The sequence below is a fragment of the Terrapene carolina genome, unplaced genomic scaffold, assembly GCF_002925995.2.
Source record: "Terrapene carolina triunguis isolate 2854851 unplaced genomic scaffold, T_m_triunguis-2.0 Scaffold93, whole genome shotgun sequence".
Taxonomy (NCBI): Eukaryota; Metazoa; Chordata; order Testudines; family Emydidae; genus Terrapene; species Terrapene triunguis.
In genome coordinates, this window is record NW_020664444.1 from 31,829,594 (window position 1) to 31,848,560 (window position 18,967).

The following is an 18,967-nucleotide window of genomic DNA, read 5'->3' on the forward strand; positions in this document are numbered from 1 at the left end:
GGGCCGGGGGTGCTGGCCCGGGGGTGCTCGGCCGGGGGCTGGCCCGGGGCCGGCACCCCAGGGCCCAAGCCGAGCCAGGCTGGAGGGGCCGGGGCCGGCCGCCGGAGGGGGCCAGACTGGGCCGCGCCTCCTCCCTCCCGCTCCTCCCTGCTTGCCTGCTTCCTGCTTCAGGCTTCCCGCGAATCAAATGTTCGCGGGAAGCAGGGGAGGGGGCGGAGTTGGGGCGGGGACTTTGGGGGAGGGGGCGGAGTTGGGGCGGGGGGCGTGGGCGGGGCCCCGTGGAGTGTCCTCTTTTTGGACACTCCAAATATGGTAACCCTAGACTAGGAGCAACCAGATATAGTGTGATATGGGTTTGGGGGAGCGCAGGGTTGGGGCATGAGCTTACCTCCTGCGGCTCCCGGTCAGCGGCACAGCCGGGGTGCATAGGCAGGCTTCCTGCCTGTCCTGGCACCGCAGATCACGCTGCACCCCGGAAGCAGCCAGCAGCAGGTCTGGCTCCTAGGCTGCAGCTCTCACCCGCAGGCACTGCCTCCCCCAGCTAGTGTTCGGGGCAAGGGCAGCACGCTGAGCCCCGTGGCCCCCCCCCGCCAGGAACCAGACCTGCTGCTGGCTGTTTCTGGGGCACAGTGTGGTGTCGAAACAGGTAGGGACTAGCCTGCCTTAGCCAGGCAGCACCGCCGACTGGACTTTTAACGGCCTGGTCGGTGGTGCTCACCAGAGCTGCCACGACCCAGTGCCTTACATTACAGTACTGGGTTGTGACCCAGTTTGAAAACCACTGTGCTAACGCATTTCAGTCTCAATGAGCTACAGTGGGCACTAGGGCCCTTTTTGGGGGTGGTTGGTGGCTGGTTTTTCTGCATCTTGGAGGTGGCCGCCCTAGCCCCCAACCCCAGCACCCGCAGCCTGACCCTAGTGCTCCCAGCCTGACCCCTTGAGCCCCCCCTGACCTCAGGCCCGCACCCCTGCTGGAGCTGGGCTGAGCATAGGCAGGGCCCTGGTGCGCGGGCTCCGGGGAGCTGGGTTCGCCCAGGCCCCGCCCCGAGCCGCTCCGGCGGGCGGTGCCCGTTCGCAGGCGCGCTCTGGTCCGCTCCTCGCTCGTCCCCGCTCGCGCTTTCTCCAAACCCCGAGAGGAGGGGGCGGGGCTTGCGAGTGACACCAGCGGCAGCTAATGGGAGCAGCCTCGTGGATAGCGCCGCAGGTCCCGGTTTCTGTTTCCGGTGGCAAGGGGCGGGCGTTGGGCCTGTCTGCGCGAGCGGGGGGGCTGCGGTACGTGGGCTGCAGATGGGGTCGGGCTGGGGGGGATCCCCGCTTGGGGGGGGTGAGTGAGAGGGGGCAGGGCGGTTGGAGCCCCGGGGAAGCAGGGCGGTGGCAGGGCAGTGAACAGCCAGGAGGCAGGGCCGGATTAACCTTTTGTGGGCCCGGCGCCAAGCATACTTGTGGGCCCCCGCGGGGGCAAAGGAGCGTGGCGTGGGGAGGGCGGTCCCCAGAGCAAGGGAACAGCCAGGGGCATTGGGGCATAGCATGGTGGGGCCGGCCCCGCTCCACCCAGCCCAGTGCAAGGGCTCTGTATACAAACCGGCAGTTGCCAGACGCACACTGACCCGCCCAGCCCTGTGCTGCCAGCGTGCCCCTTCCCCTCGGGGGTGGGCCCATGCCATGCCACACAGCCCCGACTCCCTATGCCCAGGGCATCTGCCAGGCTGAGTTGGCAGCGTGGCCAGGGCTGGTCCAGTGCCAGGGTGGGGAATCACTCCAGCCTCTCGGGAGTGGCACGATTAGTCAGGCCAGGGTCTCCCCCAGCCTTGACCGGACTCCCTCAGGGGTTGGGCTGTGGAGATAGGATGACCATACATCCCCTTTTGGCCAGGACAGTTCCCTTTTTAAGCTCTGTTCTGGCCATCCTGACTTTTTTGACAAATATCCGATATCCTAACTGATCCGTTCTGTTGTTTGTTAACAGCAACTACTGCCTGATGCCGCTACACAAGTACCCGCCGCGGATCTGGGAAGCTCTGAAACTGAAGCAGGGCATCTATGCCCGTCTGCCTGCTCATTATCTCAAGTCACTACAGGATAATACACAGCTCACCCCAGTTCACTGGAAACCCCTTGGGGTGAAATATAAATTAAATCCAAAAACAGGCCAACGAGAGCGAGTGCAGGATGTTCCTATCCCAGTCTACTACCCCCCAGAGTCTCAGCAAGGGCTCTGGGGAGGAGAAGGCTGGATTTCTGGCTTTCGGTATGCTGGCAATGACAAAGTGAGTGAGTATGAAGTGCGTTCTCATCTTATGGCTTCATTTGTCTGCTGAGTGAACTGGGCCAATGCTAGGAACAGGCTGCCACCACCACACTCTCTAGCACCAAAATCAGAAGGGAGAGAAAATTTCCCCCTACCCCCCATTCTTCAGTAGCAGGGAGCTTGGGTGGTGGTTGCTGTAACTCTTATTCTTTTTTCTTCACCAATAGTATCCAGGCTTCCAAGTTAGGGTTTATTGTTCCTCTTTCTCCCACCTGCTCTGATGAGAGCATCATATGAACTGTGGTCTACTATACTTTCATTTGTTAATCTTGAGAAATAATTCCTGTTTATGCAGTGTTGTAATGGGCTGTGTAACTAAGGGTACATCTTCACTACCCGCCGTATCGGCGGGTAGCAATCGATTTATCCGGGATCGATATATCGCATCCCGTTAAGACGCGATATATCGATCCCCGAACGCGCTCACCGTTGACTCCGGAACTCCACCAGAGCGAGCAGCGGTAACGCAGTCGACGGGGGAGCCGTGGCCATCGATCCCGCGCCGTGTGGATCCCAGGTAATTTGATCCAAGATACTTCGACTTCAGCTACGCTATTCGTGTAGCTGAAGTTGCGTATCTTGGATCGATCCCCCCACCCAGTGTAGACCAGCCCCAAGACCCAACCACATGTGCAAGAGGAGCTGCTGCAGGCTTAATGTTGCCAAAGCTGCAGAGCTACAATACAGTAAGAGGAGCAGAGTGGTAGGAAGCAAAGTCATAGCTAAGGTCAGGCAGTGAGAGGAGTGATAAATTTATCCCCAAGTGGTTTAGAAAGGGGCCCGTGCATCCTGAAAGTCACTGCTTTTTACCTGGTGTTCTGCAGATAATTTTATGATAAGAAGCAGAGTTGGGGAGGGGCATGCCAAGGTCAATTCTGGCCATGAAGTTTGGAGGTGTATTTCTAAGTGCTTAAGTAATGACCTTCCTGATAACTAATGAACTTAATGTAAGTCACTTTTTCTCTTTTTGTCAGGACGTGGATCTTGTCTCCTGTTTACATAGAGAGTTCTTGCCTTCGATTTATTCAAGATGTGCTTTATGTAAAACCATATTTTCAGACCCGTAGACTGTCCTATAACTTGCAGGCCTGTTCCTCTGGCATTTGACTGTGTTGAGCACAGATAAGAGACCTTGAGCACCAGTCTCTTAAGCTTAATCAGGAATAGAGTTAAACTTGTTCCGTCTAAAAATGTTATTTTCAGCTTGGCACCCTTCACTAGTTTAGTTTATAATATGAGACCAGATACTAGTCCAGGGGTTGGCAACCTTTCAGAAGTGGTGTGCCAAGTCTTCGTTTATTCACTCTAACTTAAGGTTTTGCGTGCCAGTAATACATTTTAATGTTTTTAGAGGGACTCTTTCTATAAGTCTATAATATATAACTAAACTATTGTTGTATGTAAAGCAAATAAGGTTTTTAAAATGTTTAAGAAGCTTCATTTAAAATTAAATTAAAATGCAGAGCCCCCCCGGACCGGTGGCCAGGACCCGGGCAGTGTGAGTGCCACTGAAAATCAGCTCGCGTGCCGCCTTTGGCACGTGTGCCATAGGTTGCCTACCCCTGTACTAGTCTAAGTTGTTTCATTAAGGGTGATGCTTAAAGTATGTGTTTATGGTCTGTAAAATTGATACCTTATTACTTCACAGAACCCGCTACCTGTGCATATTTAGTCTTATCTGTTGATTTCACAGACCCAAACAAGTTCCTACTCCTGTTGGTACTGCAATGCCAGTACAGCTCTGGAAGAGAACTGGTGCCCACTCTTGTTTAGATGTTTGGCAGTTCTCCAAAAAGGGCCATATTTTTAAGTTTAATGTATCCACCCTACACACACCCACGTTATATATTATTTGAAAACTTATTTAAGATGACTTATGATGTGGCACTGTCAAGTGGGGCTGTAAGCCTGTAGGTAAGGTGAAACAGTGGTACCCAAAATGAGTGTAACTTTTTTCATAGTTCCGGAAACACTGCAACATGACTGACCACGGTTTTTCTGTTTAAATTAATTTCAATACCTTAATGTCATGCTTATTGGTCAAAGCTAGCAAATTATAATGTATTAAAAGATTTTTATTGGTATTGCATGGGCAATTTTCCCCCCCAGAAATGATGCTGTTTAGCATGTGGCAAAAATGGCAAATATAAACATATACTAACATGAAATGTTTTCACATCACATGTTTTATATGTCAAAGTATATCACGTGATTATAATAATTTTCTATATTTTCAATTGAAATTTGCTGATCTGATCAGTCTCACACTGAAGGTTGCACACCACTAGCAGTAGATTACATGCCCATAGTTTGTGCTTCGTAGTGGGTAGATATAAATGTATGTTAATTCCTAATATGGTTCTCCATTTGTGAGCTTTTATACATACAATGTAGCATCTAGTCTGCCTGGTAGATTTAAATTTGTACTTGCCTATGCAACTACCCATTGAAATATTCTAGAAACTATTGTTTTAATTCAGTGACACGTATGCACAGGTCAGTATTAGTGTTAGAGATGACAGCTTCATATTATGAATATCCAAAGGCTATGAAAGAAAGAAGTTACCTAACAAGAAGTAGTGAAGACAAAGTCCACAAACAAGTCCTTGCCTCTGCACTGAAGAAGGAAGAAGAGCATGTTGCAACTCTTAACAACCATGTCAGCACAATAAGACAAACACATTTTACCCTACATAGCATCCAGAAGTGCTTATCAACATATCTGCTGAACTACATGTCACATCAGATGTACAAGAGACTCTACTGAAAATAGCAGATGTTGGGGAAGAACAAATGGAGAGATTTGAGAGAGATGCATGATTGTGCTGCAATTTCTTATACATACACAGTTTTGCTTATGCTATCAAACATGAGAATAGACTCTTAAAATCCACAGCAGGCTTCTGTCAGGCCTACATATGCCTTTGCTCCCAACAGTAATGACGTTGACTAGAAATGTCAGCAGTGCTATTACATTTCAATGATACCTGTACAAATCTGTTGTTAGACTTTGTTTAACCCTTTAGATCAGTGGTTCTTAACCTTTTTTCATTTGTGGCCCCTAAAAAAAATTTCAAATGGAGGTGAGAACCCCTTTGGAAGTCTTAGACATAATCTGCGGACCCCCAGGGGTACGTGAACCACAGGTTGAGAATCACTGCTCAAGATTATAACTTCAAAGCATCACAACAACAAAGAAATCCAATTTTATGTCTTGAATTGATTCATAGAGTCAAACTAACAGAAACAAATGCAAATATTTCAAAGTGGTCGTTTTAACGTGTTGATGGTGACATTATCACTGTTTCTATGGTAATGGCATCAATTCACAGCTTCATCTTAGACCTCATTAGACCTCATCTTAAAGTAGACATAATAAGCTTTCAAATGATGTACAGGGGGCATATGTGTGTATAGAAAGTATACTAAGTCGATCAAATTGGTGGTGTTTGCTGCCCACCTATTTGTGCAACGTATTCAGAATTGTTGACTGAATTCCAGTGTTAGGTTCTAGTGCTGGTGATGTGCAAATCAGAAAGAGCCCAGCTTAACTATCAGATCCCAGGGTAAGTGTGCAGGGGTGGCAGGTAGAACAAATATAATTTTACTTATCAGCTGAGCAGACTTGCTCTGGCATGACTGAGACCCAATACCCACAGACTTCTCCAGCAAACCCTTCATCCAGTTTTCAGTAAATCATACCTAGATTTAATTTCTGACCCAGCATGATTTTATTCTGTAGTTCCTGAAAGGCTCTAAGGGCCAGACCCTCCAGGGTATCAGGTGCCCATCTCCCATTGAAATCAGGTGGTAGTTGAGTACCTAAATACCTTTTGAGAATCTAGAGCAACTTCTTGACACAGGAATAAATCCGTTGCACAGCAGAGCCGACAATAATTAGCACTGTGTTTGTCTAACCGAGGTGTGTGAACCAAGGCTTCCGCACACAGCAACAGTGTGTCTACTTTCCTATGGTGTGATTAGGCTTCCTGCCTTAGGGCTAGTCTTTGGAGGTGTTGGGATGCCAAGCAAGGCACGTTTGTGCTTTTTGTAAGAGTTTGTCTGTTTCGTTCCAAGTAATCCCTTGGTGTGTCCTAGGATGACCCAATGTTCTGGGTCTTGGAGCGGCATTGTAATGTCTCCAGCCTTGGATCAGGGCAAATCTGAGGTGAATGAAACCTGACAAACACTGACCAGCAAGGAGAAGGTGATGTGGGGGAGCAGGAGGAAGTCATTGGGTAGGGGGGCACCCCAACTTAACTCAATTGTGGATCACAGCAGCTTGTCAGGAGATTAGTTTGCATAAAATGGAGTAGATTGCAATGGCTGTGAGAAGTACTTCCCAGCATGCAATGTAGCCTGGCTGCCCAGATTGCATGCTGGGTTCTGCTGTCCCCACATGCTATATCTGCGGGTGGGCCCTATTTGTCCATTCCTGCCTTAGGGGCTCTGTGACAAAACATAGGCTCTCTACTGCCATGTCCAGTGTTTGTGGGTGCGATTGTATAGTCTCTTCTGAGTAATGTGGCCATTAACAGAGGGATGATTTATTCTTTGGGAATCTTGTTTATCCCTATTAGCTCTCAAACAGACTGAAGAAGACTTGGAAGCCACAGCTTTTTGAGCGGGAGTTGTATAGTGAGATCCTTGACAAGAAGTTGACCATTACAGTCACCATGAGAACCCTGGACTTGATTGATGCAGCCTATGGATTGGATTACTACATCCTCAAGGCAAGGCGCATGTGTTTCTGCTTTGCTGAGTTATGTGGGAGGGTAGGCCCCTGAACTTTTCCCAATGAGGTCCACATCAGCAGCTTGGCATTTACCACAGTGCTGCACCCAAATCATGTAAGTGGAGCTGGTTGGAAGCACCCTAACCTTAATATGGCAGTGCAGCCCTAAAGGTCCCAGCCTGCAATGCTCCATCTTGATTTCGGCATTAAATGTTAGGGCGGCTGTGTCTGTATTCTAGACCTCTGTGACTCGGGCTACACTCTGACCACACCTCAGAGTGAGTTAAGTTCAATGTAGATGCAAGAAGTCATTTCCAGCCTCAGATGCTGTGCCTTGTCTGTCCTCAGGCCTTTCTAGTGAGAGCTTCAACAACCTCCACGGGCAGATTATTCCACCAGCTAGTCACGCAGCTGTTTGCAGCATTTTCTTAGTGCCTAGTTTAAATTTCCTTTCTGGTCATTACTACAATGCTGCCTATAAAATAGCAGGCAGTACTGAGGAGTAGCCACCAGTAGGTGGGGAAAGGAGGACTGACTGTTTCACTGATGTTGCAGAAAAGTAATTTACAGTCTTTTGAATCCATCCATCCATCAACATCAATCATCAAACTTTATTCCTTCAGACTCCAAAGGTTGATCTGTGTTCCAAGCTAGGGATGGATTTGAAACGAACAATGCTGCTACGGCTCGCTCGGAGGGACCCTAGCCTGCATCCAAATGATCCAGCAAAGAGAGAGGCTATCTATAACAAGTATCAGGTGGGTAGTTCACCTGTTTATTATCAGATCTATACAATGAAGCTTGTCTGTCCCTCCTAATTGGTCATGTTTGCTAGGCAGTGGGGTGATGAATAGTTGAAGATTCTATTCTCAGGGTTAAAACTGGAGGGTAGAGTTGATTTCCCCCACCTCCCCCTTCTATTATTTGGCCAATTGTCATTTTACATGAGCTGTTTGCTGAGTGCACCTTTGATCAGTCAGAAGGGGAAAGGCTTACGTTTTCGGTGTTAGCCAGAAAGGCCTTGAAATGATCACTGGGCTTCTACCATCACCACTATGTTGACAGAGGGGCCATCTGAGCTGCTGCTGCAGTGAAGCCCTATCCGTATGTGTGGGATACTGCTGATTAACATTTAATGCTGAAGCAAGTCAGCACAGAGCCAGTGTTAACGTAATACCCAGTTCCCAAAGCTATTCTGACGTTCACGATGCTGACCTAAGACAGAGCCTGGCAGCTTGTGTGCAATAAGAAACAAACCTATGTTTGCTAAATGGAAAAGAAGTAAGCTGGGGCGGATAAACTTCTTTGCTGGTCACCAGAAATGAAAAGTGCACATGCACAATGCTCAATTCTTTTGACGGTGATTCTGTTCCAATTAGCTCCCCCCTAGTTGCCTGAGACATTCCCACAGTCCTACTGGAGCTAGTCACTAACTTCCCCAGTAAAGATTGTACCATTAACCCCTTCCTCTTGTCACACAGGAATTTGTGATCCCAGAAGAGGAGGCGGAGTGGGTTGGGCTGAGTTTGGAAGAAGCTGTAGAAAAGCAGCGGCTTCTAGAGAAGAAGGTGAGTTCTGAGTTATATGGGAACACAATGTCCTCACTCTCTCTTGGGCAGCACCCACTGGCTGTGTATCCAGTTGCTTTACAAAGAGCCCATGCAGTGCTCTCATTGATGCTGTGCTCTGAGCTGGGCACCTCCGAAGTGCCACGTTAATCAGCACGGCTAATGTGGACATGTTTTAACAGGAGATGTTTAATGTTGGAATGATTTCCTTGGGGGTGTTTGATAAGAGTCAGTTACACACACACCCCTGACCCTATAATGGAAATGCTTTGGGTCTGCTGGCTTCTTTCTTTTCAGAAGGAATCATTCCTCTGAGCCCCTTCTAGGTCACATCCATGCTGCTTAGGATATGTAGATATGATTGCAGGTTCCAGCTCTCCCCCTGCAGCCCTATCAACACCTCCGTTTCACTTGCTTTTCAGAAATACTAATCTGGAGCTTCTTAGTATTATGAGGTAGGGGTTGGGGATTCCACAGGCAGCCACAATGCATCAGAAGAGAGAGTAGCTTCCAAGCTTCCCAGCAGCCTGCAGGGTGTGTGCCCCACGCTCACCCCCAGTACTCCCATCCTCCCATCTGTTTGCAACCTCAGCAGTCACAGAAAGACACAGCATGGTATGGCTAGTTGTTCCTGAGCTTCATGGAGGATGGGATTCCAGGGGAGGGGATGTCCTGTAGTAGCAGAGGAAGAAAGGACAGAGCATGGAAGGGTAGGCAGTGGAGGCCAAGGGCAATTATCAAAAGGCTTAGCAATCCTCGTGTGGAATCATTGGTCTCTAGCCTTACCTGCATGAGTGTGGATGGATCAGTACTTGTGCTCTTCTGTGAACTTACTTTTTTTTTTGAAACATCCTAAACAGTTGAGACACAGCTGAGGAGGAGAGGGTGTTGCCAACACTTTGGAGGATAGAACTAAAATTCAGGGGGATCTTGATAAATTGGAGAACTGGGCTATAGATGACAAAATGAAATTCAACAAAGATAAATGTAAGGTGCTACTCTTAGGGAAGAAAAGTCAAAAGCACAAATACAGAATGTAGGATAACTGGCCTGGCAGCACACAGCACTGCAGAGAAGGATCTGGGAGTTGTGGTGGATCACAACCACAACATGCATCAGCAATGCGATGCTGTTGCAAAACAAGCAAATGCAATTTTAGGTTACATTAATAGAGGCATAGCATGCAAGACATGGGAGGTGATAGTTCCGCTCTACTGGAGTACTGCGTACAGCTTTGGTCACCAATGTATAGAACGGATGTGGAGAAATGAAAGGATCCAGAGGAGAGCAACAAAGCTGATCAAAGGATGGAATGCAAGCCATATGAACAAAGGCTGAAGGAACTGTGTGTGTTTAGTTTGGAAAAGAGGAAACTAAGGGGAGACATGATAGCAGTCTTCAGATACTTGAAAGGGTGTCCTCTCTCGCCTCAGAGGGCAGGACAAGAGATAATGGGTTCAAACTACAGCATAGCAGATTTAGATTAATCTCAGAAAAAACTTCCTAACTGTAAGAACAGCAGGACAATGGAACAGACTGCCTAGGGAGGTTGTGGAAGCTACTTCACTGGAGGTTTTCAAAAGGAGACTGGAGAGTCATCTGTCTTGAATGGTTTAGACACAACAAATCCAGCATCTTGGCAGGGGGTTAGAGTAGATGATCTTTGTGGTCCCTTCTGACCCTATGGTTCCTATGATTCTATAAACTGGTGCCCAGTCTCTGAGTGGCTTCAGCACCTAGCAAAGCCTGCAGTGCTTTCTGGGGTCAGGGAGTTAGATTTTTTCCCCCCTACCCGTGTAGTGATCGGTTGAAACCCTGTAGCAGCATCACACTGCGTGACCCCAGTGACTGCAAATGACTACTGCGTTATTTATGATAAATAACTAGAGGGGTGCGCTTTGTTGTGTCTGTGGGCCAAGCTGCAGACCCAATGAGAGGGCAGCATGTTCCTGCAGCCTGTGATGTGTGGGCAGCAGGTGGAGAGCCAGTCATTTTTATGCCTGCAGCTATTTGGCCGTGGGAAGGAGATGTGTAGGGAGTGATGTGGATGGGTAATGGGGAGCCTGCAATAGATACTTCTAGTCCCTGCACTCAGAGCTGCTTTGTTCTTTACCTTCCAATTACTCATTAAATCTGACTCCATCCTCTTCCCACTTGACTGTAGAAGTTCACACAGCTCCCTCACTAGAATCCTTATGCCCCCCAGCATTTGGCTGAGAATCACTGCCTACTCTCCCACCCACCCTCCAGGGCCCCCCTTCTTCCCGAGTCGGTATTTGTGCTGTGGAGCTGATAAACGCAGGGTTCATTATAAACAGTCTCTGCTCTCTGCCCCCTCTTCTGGGTCCTTATCTTTCCTCCCCATCCCCAGATCCCTGCTTGCCTCATTATCACCCCCACTCCCTTCCAACTACACTGCCCCCTCCCCTCCAGGTGCCTGCTTTGACCTCCACATCTTCACTTCCCTCCAGGTTAGTGGTCCCCAAACTGTGGGGCATGGCCACATAAGGGGGCATGGAGGAATGTTCAGGTGGGTGCATGACAGGGCCCGGGCCAGCCCCAATGAGAGGGCGGGGAGGGATCTCCCCCCAGCTGCAGCTCTGCCCTCATTCCCTCTCTACCCCCAGGCCAGCTGTGCCTGTACCCCCAGCTCCTCCCCCATCCCCAGTTCCACCCCCAGCTCCGCCTTCAGCCCAAGCTCCTCTGCTGAGCCAACTGTGCAGTAATCGGGGGGGCGGGGGGAGGCATGGACAGATTCCATTACTAGTCGGGGGGAGCACAACAGAGCACCACTGCTTCAGGTCCCTGCTTCCCCTCACCACACACCCCTGCAACTCCAAAGTACCTTTTTACTCCTTAGTCTCCTTCCCTCTTCCTCTGCCCCGCTCCGCTATTTTTTTCTCCTGTTTTGACACCCTGAGTGCCTTATCTCCCAATCTGTTAAACTCCTCTGGAACTTTGGCAGAGGTGAGATGGTCGGGGTGTTATGCTGGAAGTTAATGGCTGCCATCATCTGGTCTTTAAATCTCTACAATTTCAAGCCTTGTTAAAGCTGCTAGATGTGCTAAGCAGATGTGAGGGGTTCTGTGCCCCCCATTTCCCCTTTCCGGTTTTCTGATTTTCCCCAAAATCAATAGGATTCTGCCCATACATGGGTAGAACGTTCCCTGAAATTTTGGAATTGATCAGATGTGGTATTCCAAAGTTACAGCTTTACTTCCAGACCAACAGTCACATGCCATCAAGATGAGAGCAGGGCCCTGCTTCGCTCAGCCAGTAAAATGATCCAGCCCCTCCAGTATATGACCATCTGCTGTCCTGCAGCACTGGCTGGGTGAAATTGCTTGACATGTACAGCTAATGGAGGGACTAGTCAGTTTTCACCATCCCTTCAGGATTCTAAGTACCACAGCCCAGTCCCCACTTGCGCAGCCTCTTCCCAGGTTGCTGTCTGGTCTCAGTCCTGCCCAGACCTCTATCTATTTTCCTTGCCCTTCTTAGGGCCATTTCACTCTCAGCGAGGTGATAGTGACCAAAGTTCTATTCAAAGGGAATGGCAAACTGCTCAGTAGAACGCCATGAGATATTGTGCATCACTTTCTACCCTATGTGCTTATGGCAGAGCATGTCGCAGGTTCAGAGTTGTGTGCGTGAGAGAAAAGACTGGGTGATTTTTCCCAGGGTACATTACTTTACACTTATTCAAATACACTTCCATTGGTCACTGTGACCTGGGGGTGCCTGGGGTAGCCCTCACTGGAAATGCTAAAGTCAGGGCAGGCTGCAAAAGGGAGAGCAGATACTCCCAAAACTGGTGGTTAATTCTGAAGTTAAGCTCATCACCAGTCACAAACTGTGCTTCCTATCTCCCACACTGATTATCAACAAGCAGAAAAAGAAATCATACAGCTTCCTTTATTGCAAGCCAGTTTTCTGGCTCTCAATCAGCACCTAGGTCCAGTACAGTGAGAAGTTATTTTAAACTCTGCTCACAAATACAAAAATGTGGCTGACCCTTTGGGGTTAGAAGAACGTCACCAGGTCAGTATAGGTTTGGATCTTACCCAAAATATCATGCTGCCAGCCAATCCTTTAGTGTCTAAAACTAAAGATTTATTATAAAGAAAAAGGAAAGAAAAAGAAGAGAGATTTTAAATGGTAAAACAGTCACATACATACAAAGACTTTAAAGTCCATATATCAGTCCTTAGCAGTAGTGGTGAGTTTGCTGGCTTGAAAGTTCCTCTGGAATACATCCACAGCTTGGATGGGTCATTCAGTCCTTTGTTAAGAGCTTCAGTTTGTAGCAAAGTTCCTTCAGAGGTAAGAAGCAGGATTGAAGACAAAATGGAGAAGATGCAGCTGCCTTTTATAGTCTTTTGCCATGTGGCCTGTGCTTCCTTTGTTTCAAACACAAGCTGCCCAGCACCTGGCTTGGAGGCCTTAGCATTCTGTCCATAGGCATGCCCCTGCATGCCTTGCTGAGTTATAAGGTGTATCTGCCTTCTCTCAATGGGTCAGTTGTATAGCTGATGGTCCTTAATGGGCCATCAAGCAGGCTAGGCAGAGCTGATGCCCAAACTGTCTGGGGGTGTCACCCAGAAGCATAGCACAAGTTTTGAAATACAGACATACATATCTATAACCCATAGTACAAAGGTGATACAAACATATAAACAAGATTATCATCTTTGGCAAATTATAACATTTTTGCAGATACCTTACATGGCATATCTGGCACAACTCATTACAATTTTACAATATTGATATTCATAAAGTCCTTAAGTGTCCCCCAGATTCCACACAGCGTCACAGTCACCATGCTGCCTTTTCCTCCTCAACTATTCAGGAGTGAAGTCGTATCCTTCCATGGGAGAGAGGGGAAGGGCTTGGGAAAACATCCCAAGGGTGAGCTGCAGGTTAGTGAATAGAGATAAGTCTTGGTGCCGTAGTACAGATAGAGAGAGGCAGTGTGTGTAAAAGGTAAGGACTAAAACACCCATTAAAGATTGTTCATGGTTTAACTAGCACAATGGCCGTTGCACACTTTACCCCTTCCCTCTTCCTGTTGCTGCTCAGGTTCAGTCTCTCATTAACCCGTTTTCTCTCTCAGGACCCTACTCCTCTTTTTAAAGTGTATGTGGAAGAGCTGGTCCAGCAGCTCACGGAGCAGTCACTCTCTGAAGCAGCAGAAGTAAAGAAATCCTAGCAAGGAACAGCTTCCTGTCACAGCCTGGAGTGTGCGGCCTTCCAGGACTATTGATTTCAGCAGGCCTCCCTCTGCCTCTTGAGTCACTCGTGCGGCAGAGAAAGGTGGGCTGTTGAAGAGTTTGATCCAGAGTGATCGTGGCTGCTACTACTCTCTAGCAATAGTGGCACAAAGTGAAGCCTGAATTCAGAAAGAAAATGGCCCCTTTTGGTCAGGGAAGGACTTACCCCCATCGCTTCCTGTCATGCGCCTGTTATACTGACCAAAGTGACGCCATCTGCCTCTGCAAATAATTCCCTTTGGGTCTTGAATTGGGAGCTGATTCAGATGCTTTGAACTGGATTCCTGATGTACAATGAAATGTGCTTATTCAGGGCATCAATAAATATCTTTGCATCTGATAACCCTAATGCTGACTGGCTTTATTTGGTCTGTAGCACAGAATGCAAGCTTTAGGGATGAAGCAATTTAGGAGTTCAGGTCGCTTGCCCCAGCTTATATAGAAGAGCCAACTATTTAGCATCTGAGATTCTGGGCTCCAAAATAGTGACAAATGCACATATCTGCCAGCAGGTGGAGCAGTGTTCTCAGCCTGGGTGGACTGTATCTGTTTGTTACTGCTACACCATAACTCTGGTTCCATTACAGTTCAGTTTAATACAAGCTTTAGATCTTTATTTTGTAAAAATCTAATTGAAATGGCTAAAACCAAACGCTAGAATAAAGTGTGAGAGCTGTTTGAAGCGTTCATGGTAGTTTGATGAAAACTCAATTGATACAGAAAGAACAAAGTTTAAAAATCACCCGCTTTGCCATTATTTCATTGGATTCTCACTCTTCTCTACACTCCAACACAAAACCATAACAGTGACCTCAGCAGGGTTCAGGCAGAGCCATTGCCCCCCACCTTTTACTGGCTGTGAGGGGCAAACAAGGGAGGGGAGGGGGCGGAGAGGAGTGAGCCGGGGGAGCAGGGTCTTGGCGGGGAAGAGGCAGCACAAGAGTGGGGCCTCAGGGAGAAGGGGCCATGTGGGGGCTCAGGGAAGGGGTGGTGCAAGGGCAGGGAGAAGGGGTGGCGCAGGGGTTCTGGGGGAACAAAGGGGCAGTGTGAGGCCAGGGCCTTGGGGTGGGGCCACAGTTTGGGCACCTGTGGGCCCCCCACTTTTAGGGTGCTTCTGCTGCTCCTGTCCCCATTGCATGGAATATGGAGCAGCCAGATTTGCTGATCTGTTGATATAATTGATCTAAAAGGATGTGGGATCACTGTTAATGTTTTACCCTAGTAGGTTTGATGAAGCTGAGGTATGTAGTGTTTTTGTTGGAGATGGAAGTGAAAGCCTTATGGAGTGCTGAAGAGTGTTATCAACAGCATTATAGGCCATATGAAGATAGAAAGGAATGCCCAAGTCTTTCCTCTTACTCCCATGCCTTTAAGATGACTTTTGCCCCTGCATTAACTGTTCCTAAGTAGAGTTTTCTTCTTCAAATGAGGGTCCCTGTGTGTATTCCACACATGGGTGCACATGCGCTCCAGCTGCCAGAGTCTGAAATTTTTTTTTCAAGCAGTGTCCGTTGGTTCGCACATGTGCCCTAGCATTCTTTGTGCACTGAACCGAGGGCATAAAAGGTGGAGTGGGCCAACATTTCTCCATTTCCTTCTGAATGGTCCAAGTAGGAATCTTTGGTGTGTTCTCAACTCATTTCTACTGTGTTGTTTCTGTAAATATATTGTAAATAGTTTTAGTATTTTTTCTAGTATAGTGTAGTTAGATAGTTGGTCCCCTTTTTCCACCCCACACACACCTTGGGGAATTTATTCCCCCCCAGGGAAGGCTGGGATTATGCCTAAGGTTCTGGGGTTCAAGAACTGTTTCGTGTCCTGGCTCTTTTTCTGTGAGTGACGAATATCTCAGCCAAGAGCAGCATCTGCCGCCCTATCCCCCAGAACTCCTGAGGGTCGGGAACTGTGACTTAAGAAACACCTAACGGAGAAGGAAATGATAGTCTAATCTGATCAGGGCCAGGGACAAACCCCGCCCTGTACGTCAGACCCATCAAACAGGAACTGAGGCTAAGGCCATGTCTATACTTACCAGGGATCCATGCTGTTGCGATTGATGCAGCAGGGGTCGATTTAGCGGGTCTAGTGAAGACCCACTAAATTGACTGCAGAGCGCTTTCCGGTCGACTCTGGTACTCCACCGGAACGAGAAGATTAAGGTAAGTCAACGGGAGAGCGTCCATCGACGCAGTGCAGTGAAGACACTGCAATAAGTCGACCTAAGCTACGACAACTAAGTAGTGTAACTTAGGTCGACTTACCGTGGTAGTATAGACAAGGCCTAAGACTTCTAAGCCTAAAGAGAAGCCTTCCTATGAGAGTAAGAGGCATTCATAGGCAAAAGGACAAACTGTCTTTGTGGAAAACTGTTCCAAAGAGGAAGGATCCCTCCCCACCCTGTCAAAGTTGGGAGCTAAAGACTTAGGCTTGAGTAAATCTTCTTGGCAAGAGAAAGTGGTTCTCAAGGGTATGGATCCGCCAGTTGCAGCACCAGTTCCTATGGCTAAGGACAAACAGCCGCTGGTGCTCTCTGCCACATCCAGGCCAATGTGGTGCCTATAACAACATAACCCCAGATGGATCCGACTTCCACTTTGACCAGGGAAGCTTTGGATCTGACAGCTCCACCAGTGGACTCTCCCTGCTCCCCAGGGTGGTCTGAGACCTAAGTCTTCCTGGAGGACATTTTTGCTCTCCCGTGATCCTCTTGGGACCGTCCCTATTCCAGGACATTGTTACTCCTGAGGATGCAAAGTCATTCTTCCATCTTGCCTGCCAGCCTCAGTGCGCAGCCGTCAGTGCCATTGGTTTCTACAGGTATGTTAGCAAAAAGAAAAAGGTCAGGGAAAGTGTGGGACCCTTGATGAATGGGGGAGGCAACCTAGTGACAGATGATGTGGAAAAGGCTGAAGTACTCAATGCTTTTTCTTTTTGCCTGAGTCTTCACAGACAATGTCAGCTCCCACACTGCTGTCCTGGGCAGGCAACACAGTATGGGGAGGAGGTGAGCAGCCCTCAGTGTTGAAAGAATAGGCTAAGGACTATTTAGAAAAGCTGGACATGCACAAGTCCATGGGTCCAGATCTAATGCATCGGAGGGTGCTGTGAGAATTGGTTGATGTGATTGCAGAGCCATTGGCCATTATCTTTGAAACCTCGTGGCGATTGGGGGAGGTCATGACGATTGGAAAAAGGCAAATACAGTGCCCATCTTTTAAAAAGGGAAGAAGGAGAACCTGGGGAACTACAGACTGGTCAGCCTCACCTCAGTCCCTGGAAAAATCATGGAGCAGGTCCTCAAGGAAACCATTTTGAAGCACTTGGAGGAGAGGAAGGTGATCAGGAACAGTCAACATGGATTCACCAAGGGCAAGTCATGCCTGACCAACCTGATTGCCTTCTATGATGAGATAACTGGCTCTGTGGATATGGGAAAAGCGGTGGACATGATATATCTTGACTTTAGCAAAGCTTTCGATAAGGTCTCCCACAGTATTCTTGCCAGCAAGTTTAAAAAGTATGGATTGGATGAATGGACTATAAGGTGGATAGAAAGCTGGCTAGATTGTCGGGCTCAACGGGTAGTAATCAACAGCTTGATGTCTAGTTGGCAGCTGGTATCAAGCGGAGTGTCCCAGGGGTCGGTTCTTGGGCCGCTTTTGTTCAATATCTTCATTAATGATCTGGATGATGGGATGGATTGCACCCTCAGCAAGTTTGCGGATGATACTAAACTGGGGGGAGAGGTAGATACGCTGGAGGGTAGGGATAAGGTCTACGGTGACCTAGACAAATTGGAGGATTGGGCCAAAAGAAATCTGATGAGGTTCAACAAGGACAAGTGCAGAATCCTGAACTTAGGATGGAAGAATCCCAAGCACTGCTACAGGCTGGGGACTGACTGGCTAAGCAGCAGTTCTGCAGAAAAGGACCTGGGGATTACAGTGGATGAGAAGCTGGATATGAGTCAGCAGTGTGCCCTTGATGCCAAGAAGGCTAACGGCATATTGGGCTGCATTAGTAGGAGCATTGCCAGCAGATAGAGAGAAGTGATTATTCTCTTCTATTCAGCACTGGTGAGGCCACATCTGGAGTATTGCATCCAGTTTTGGGGGCCCCACTACAGAAAGGATATGGACAAATTGGAGAGAGTCCAGTTGAGGGCAACGAAAATGATCAGGGGGCTGGCGCACATGACTTATGAGGAAAGGCTGAGGGAACTGGGCTTGTTTAGTCTGCAGAAGAGAAGAGTGAGAGGGGATTTGAAAGCAGCCTTCAACTACCTGGAGGAGGGTTCCAAAGAGGATGGAGCTCGGCTGTTCTCAGTGGTGGCAATGACAGAACAAGGAGCAATGGTCTCAAGTTGCAGGGCGGGAGGTCTAGGTTGGATATTAGGAAACACTATTTCACTAGGAGGGTGGTGAAGCACTGGAATGGGTTATTTAGGGAGGTGGTGGAACCTCCATCCTTAGAGGTTTTTAAGGCTCGGCTTGACAAAGTCCTGGCTTCGATGATTTAGTTGGTGTTGGTCCTGCTTTGAGCAGGGGGTTGGACTAGCCCTCCTGAAGTCTCTTCCAACCCTAATCTTCTATGATTTTATTATTCTAATCTGGGGTCAAGCCTTTTCTTCCAGTGAGTTGGAAACTCCTCTGGAGTCTCTGCAGTACCAGGTAGAGTTGGCCCCAGACAGAAGCCCTGTAAGAACAAGGTCCCGACCTATGGCCAGATATGATTGGCCAAAAGACAGGTGGTACCCTGTGCCATGAGGTTTTCCCCTTCCAGTTGCTTCCACATACTGGCATTGATGGGGCCCATGGGAGCCCTACTGTAGACACCTGGGGTTGGTACGTGAGCCCTATTTCCCATCTCCTGGCCAACACCAAACAGTTCCATCGGAGTATTCTGAGGAGGAAGGTGAGCTGGATCTGACTGTTCTGGGGACTAATTTCATCGTCTTCACCGGATGAGGTGGTTATTCCATCTTCGGTGTCTCGGCCTGATGACTTCAGGCAATATTAGGAGCTTGTGCTCAGTGGAGCTTCCAAGGTGCAGATTCAGCTTGAGGAAGTTCAGGAGCCTCAACACA

At 48.4% G+C, this 18,967-nt stretch overlaps 1 protein-coding gene across 1 annotated transcript; it reads left to right on the top strand.

Annotated features, from left to right (window-relative positions):
• Nucleotides 1-1,190: 1,190 nt before the first annotated feature.
• On the top strand, nucleotides 1,191-14,215 carry MRPL28 (mitochondrial ribosomal protein L28). Its single transcript, XM_024197805.2, has 6 exons — nucleotides 1,191-1,272; nucleotides 1,967-2,267; nucleotides 6,889-7,041; nucleotides 7,667-7,801; nucleotides 8,525-8,611; nucleotides 13,725-14,215. The coding sequence occupies exons 2-6, from the start codon at nucleotides 1,980-1,982 to the stop codon at nucleotides 13,818-13,820; spliced, it is 759 nt and encodes a 252-aa protein (XP_024053573.1). The 5' UTR covers nucleotides 1,191-1,272; nucleotides 1,967-1,979; the 3' UTR covers nucleotides 13,821-14,215.
• The last annotated feature ends 4,752 nt before the right edge of the window (nucleotides 14,216-18,967 follow it).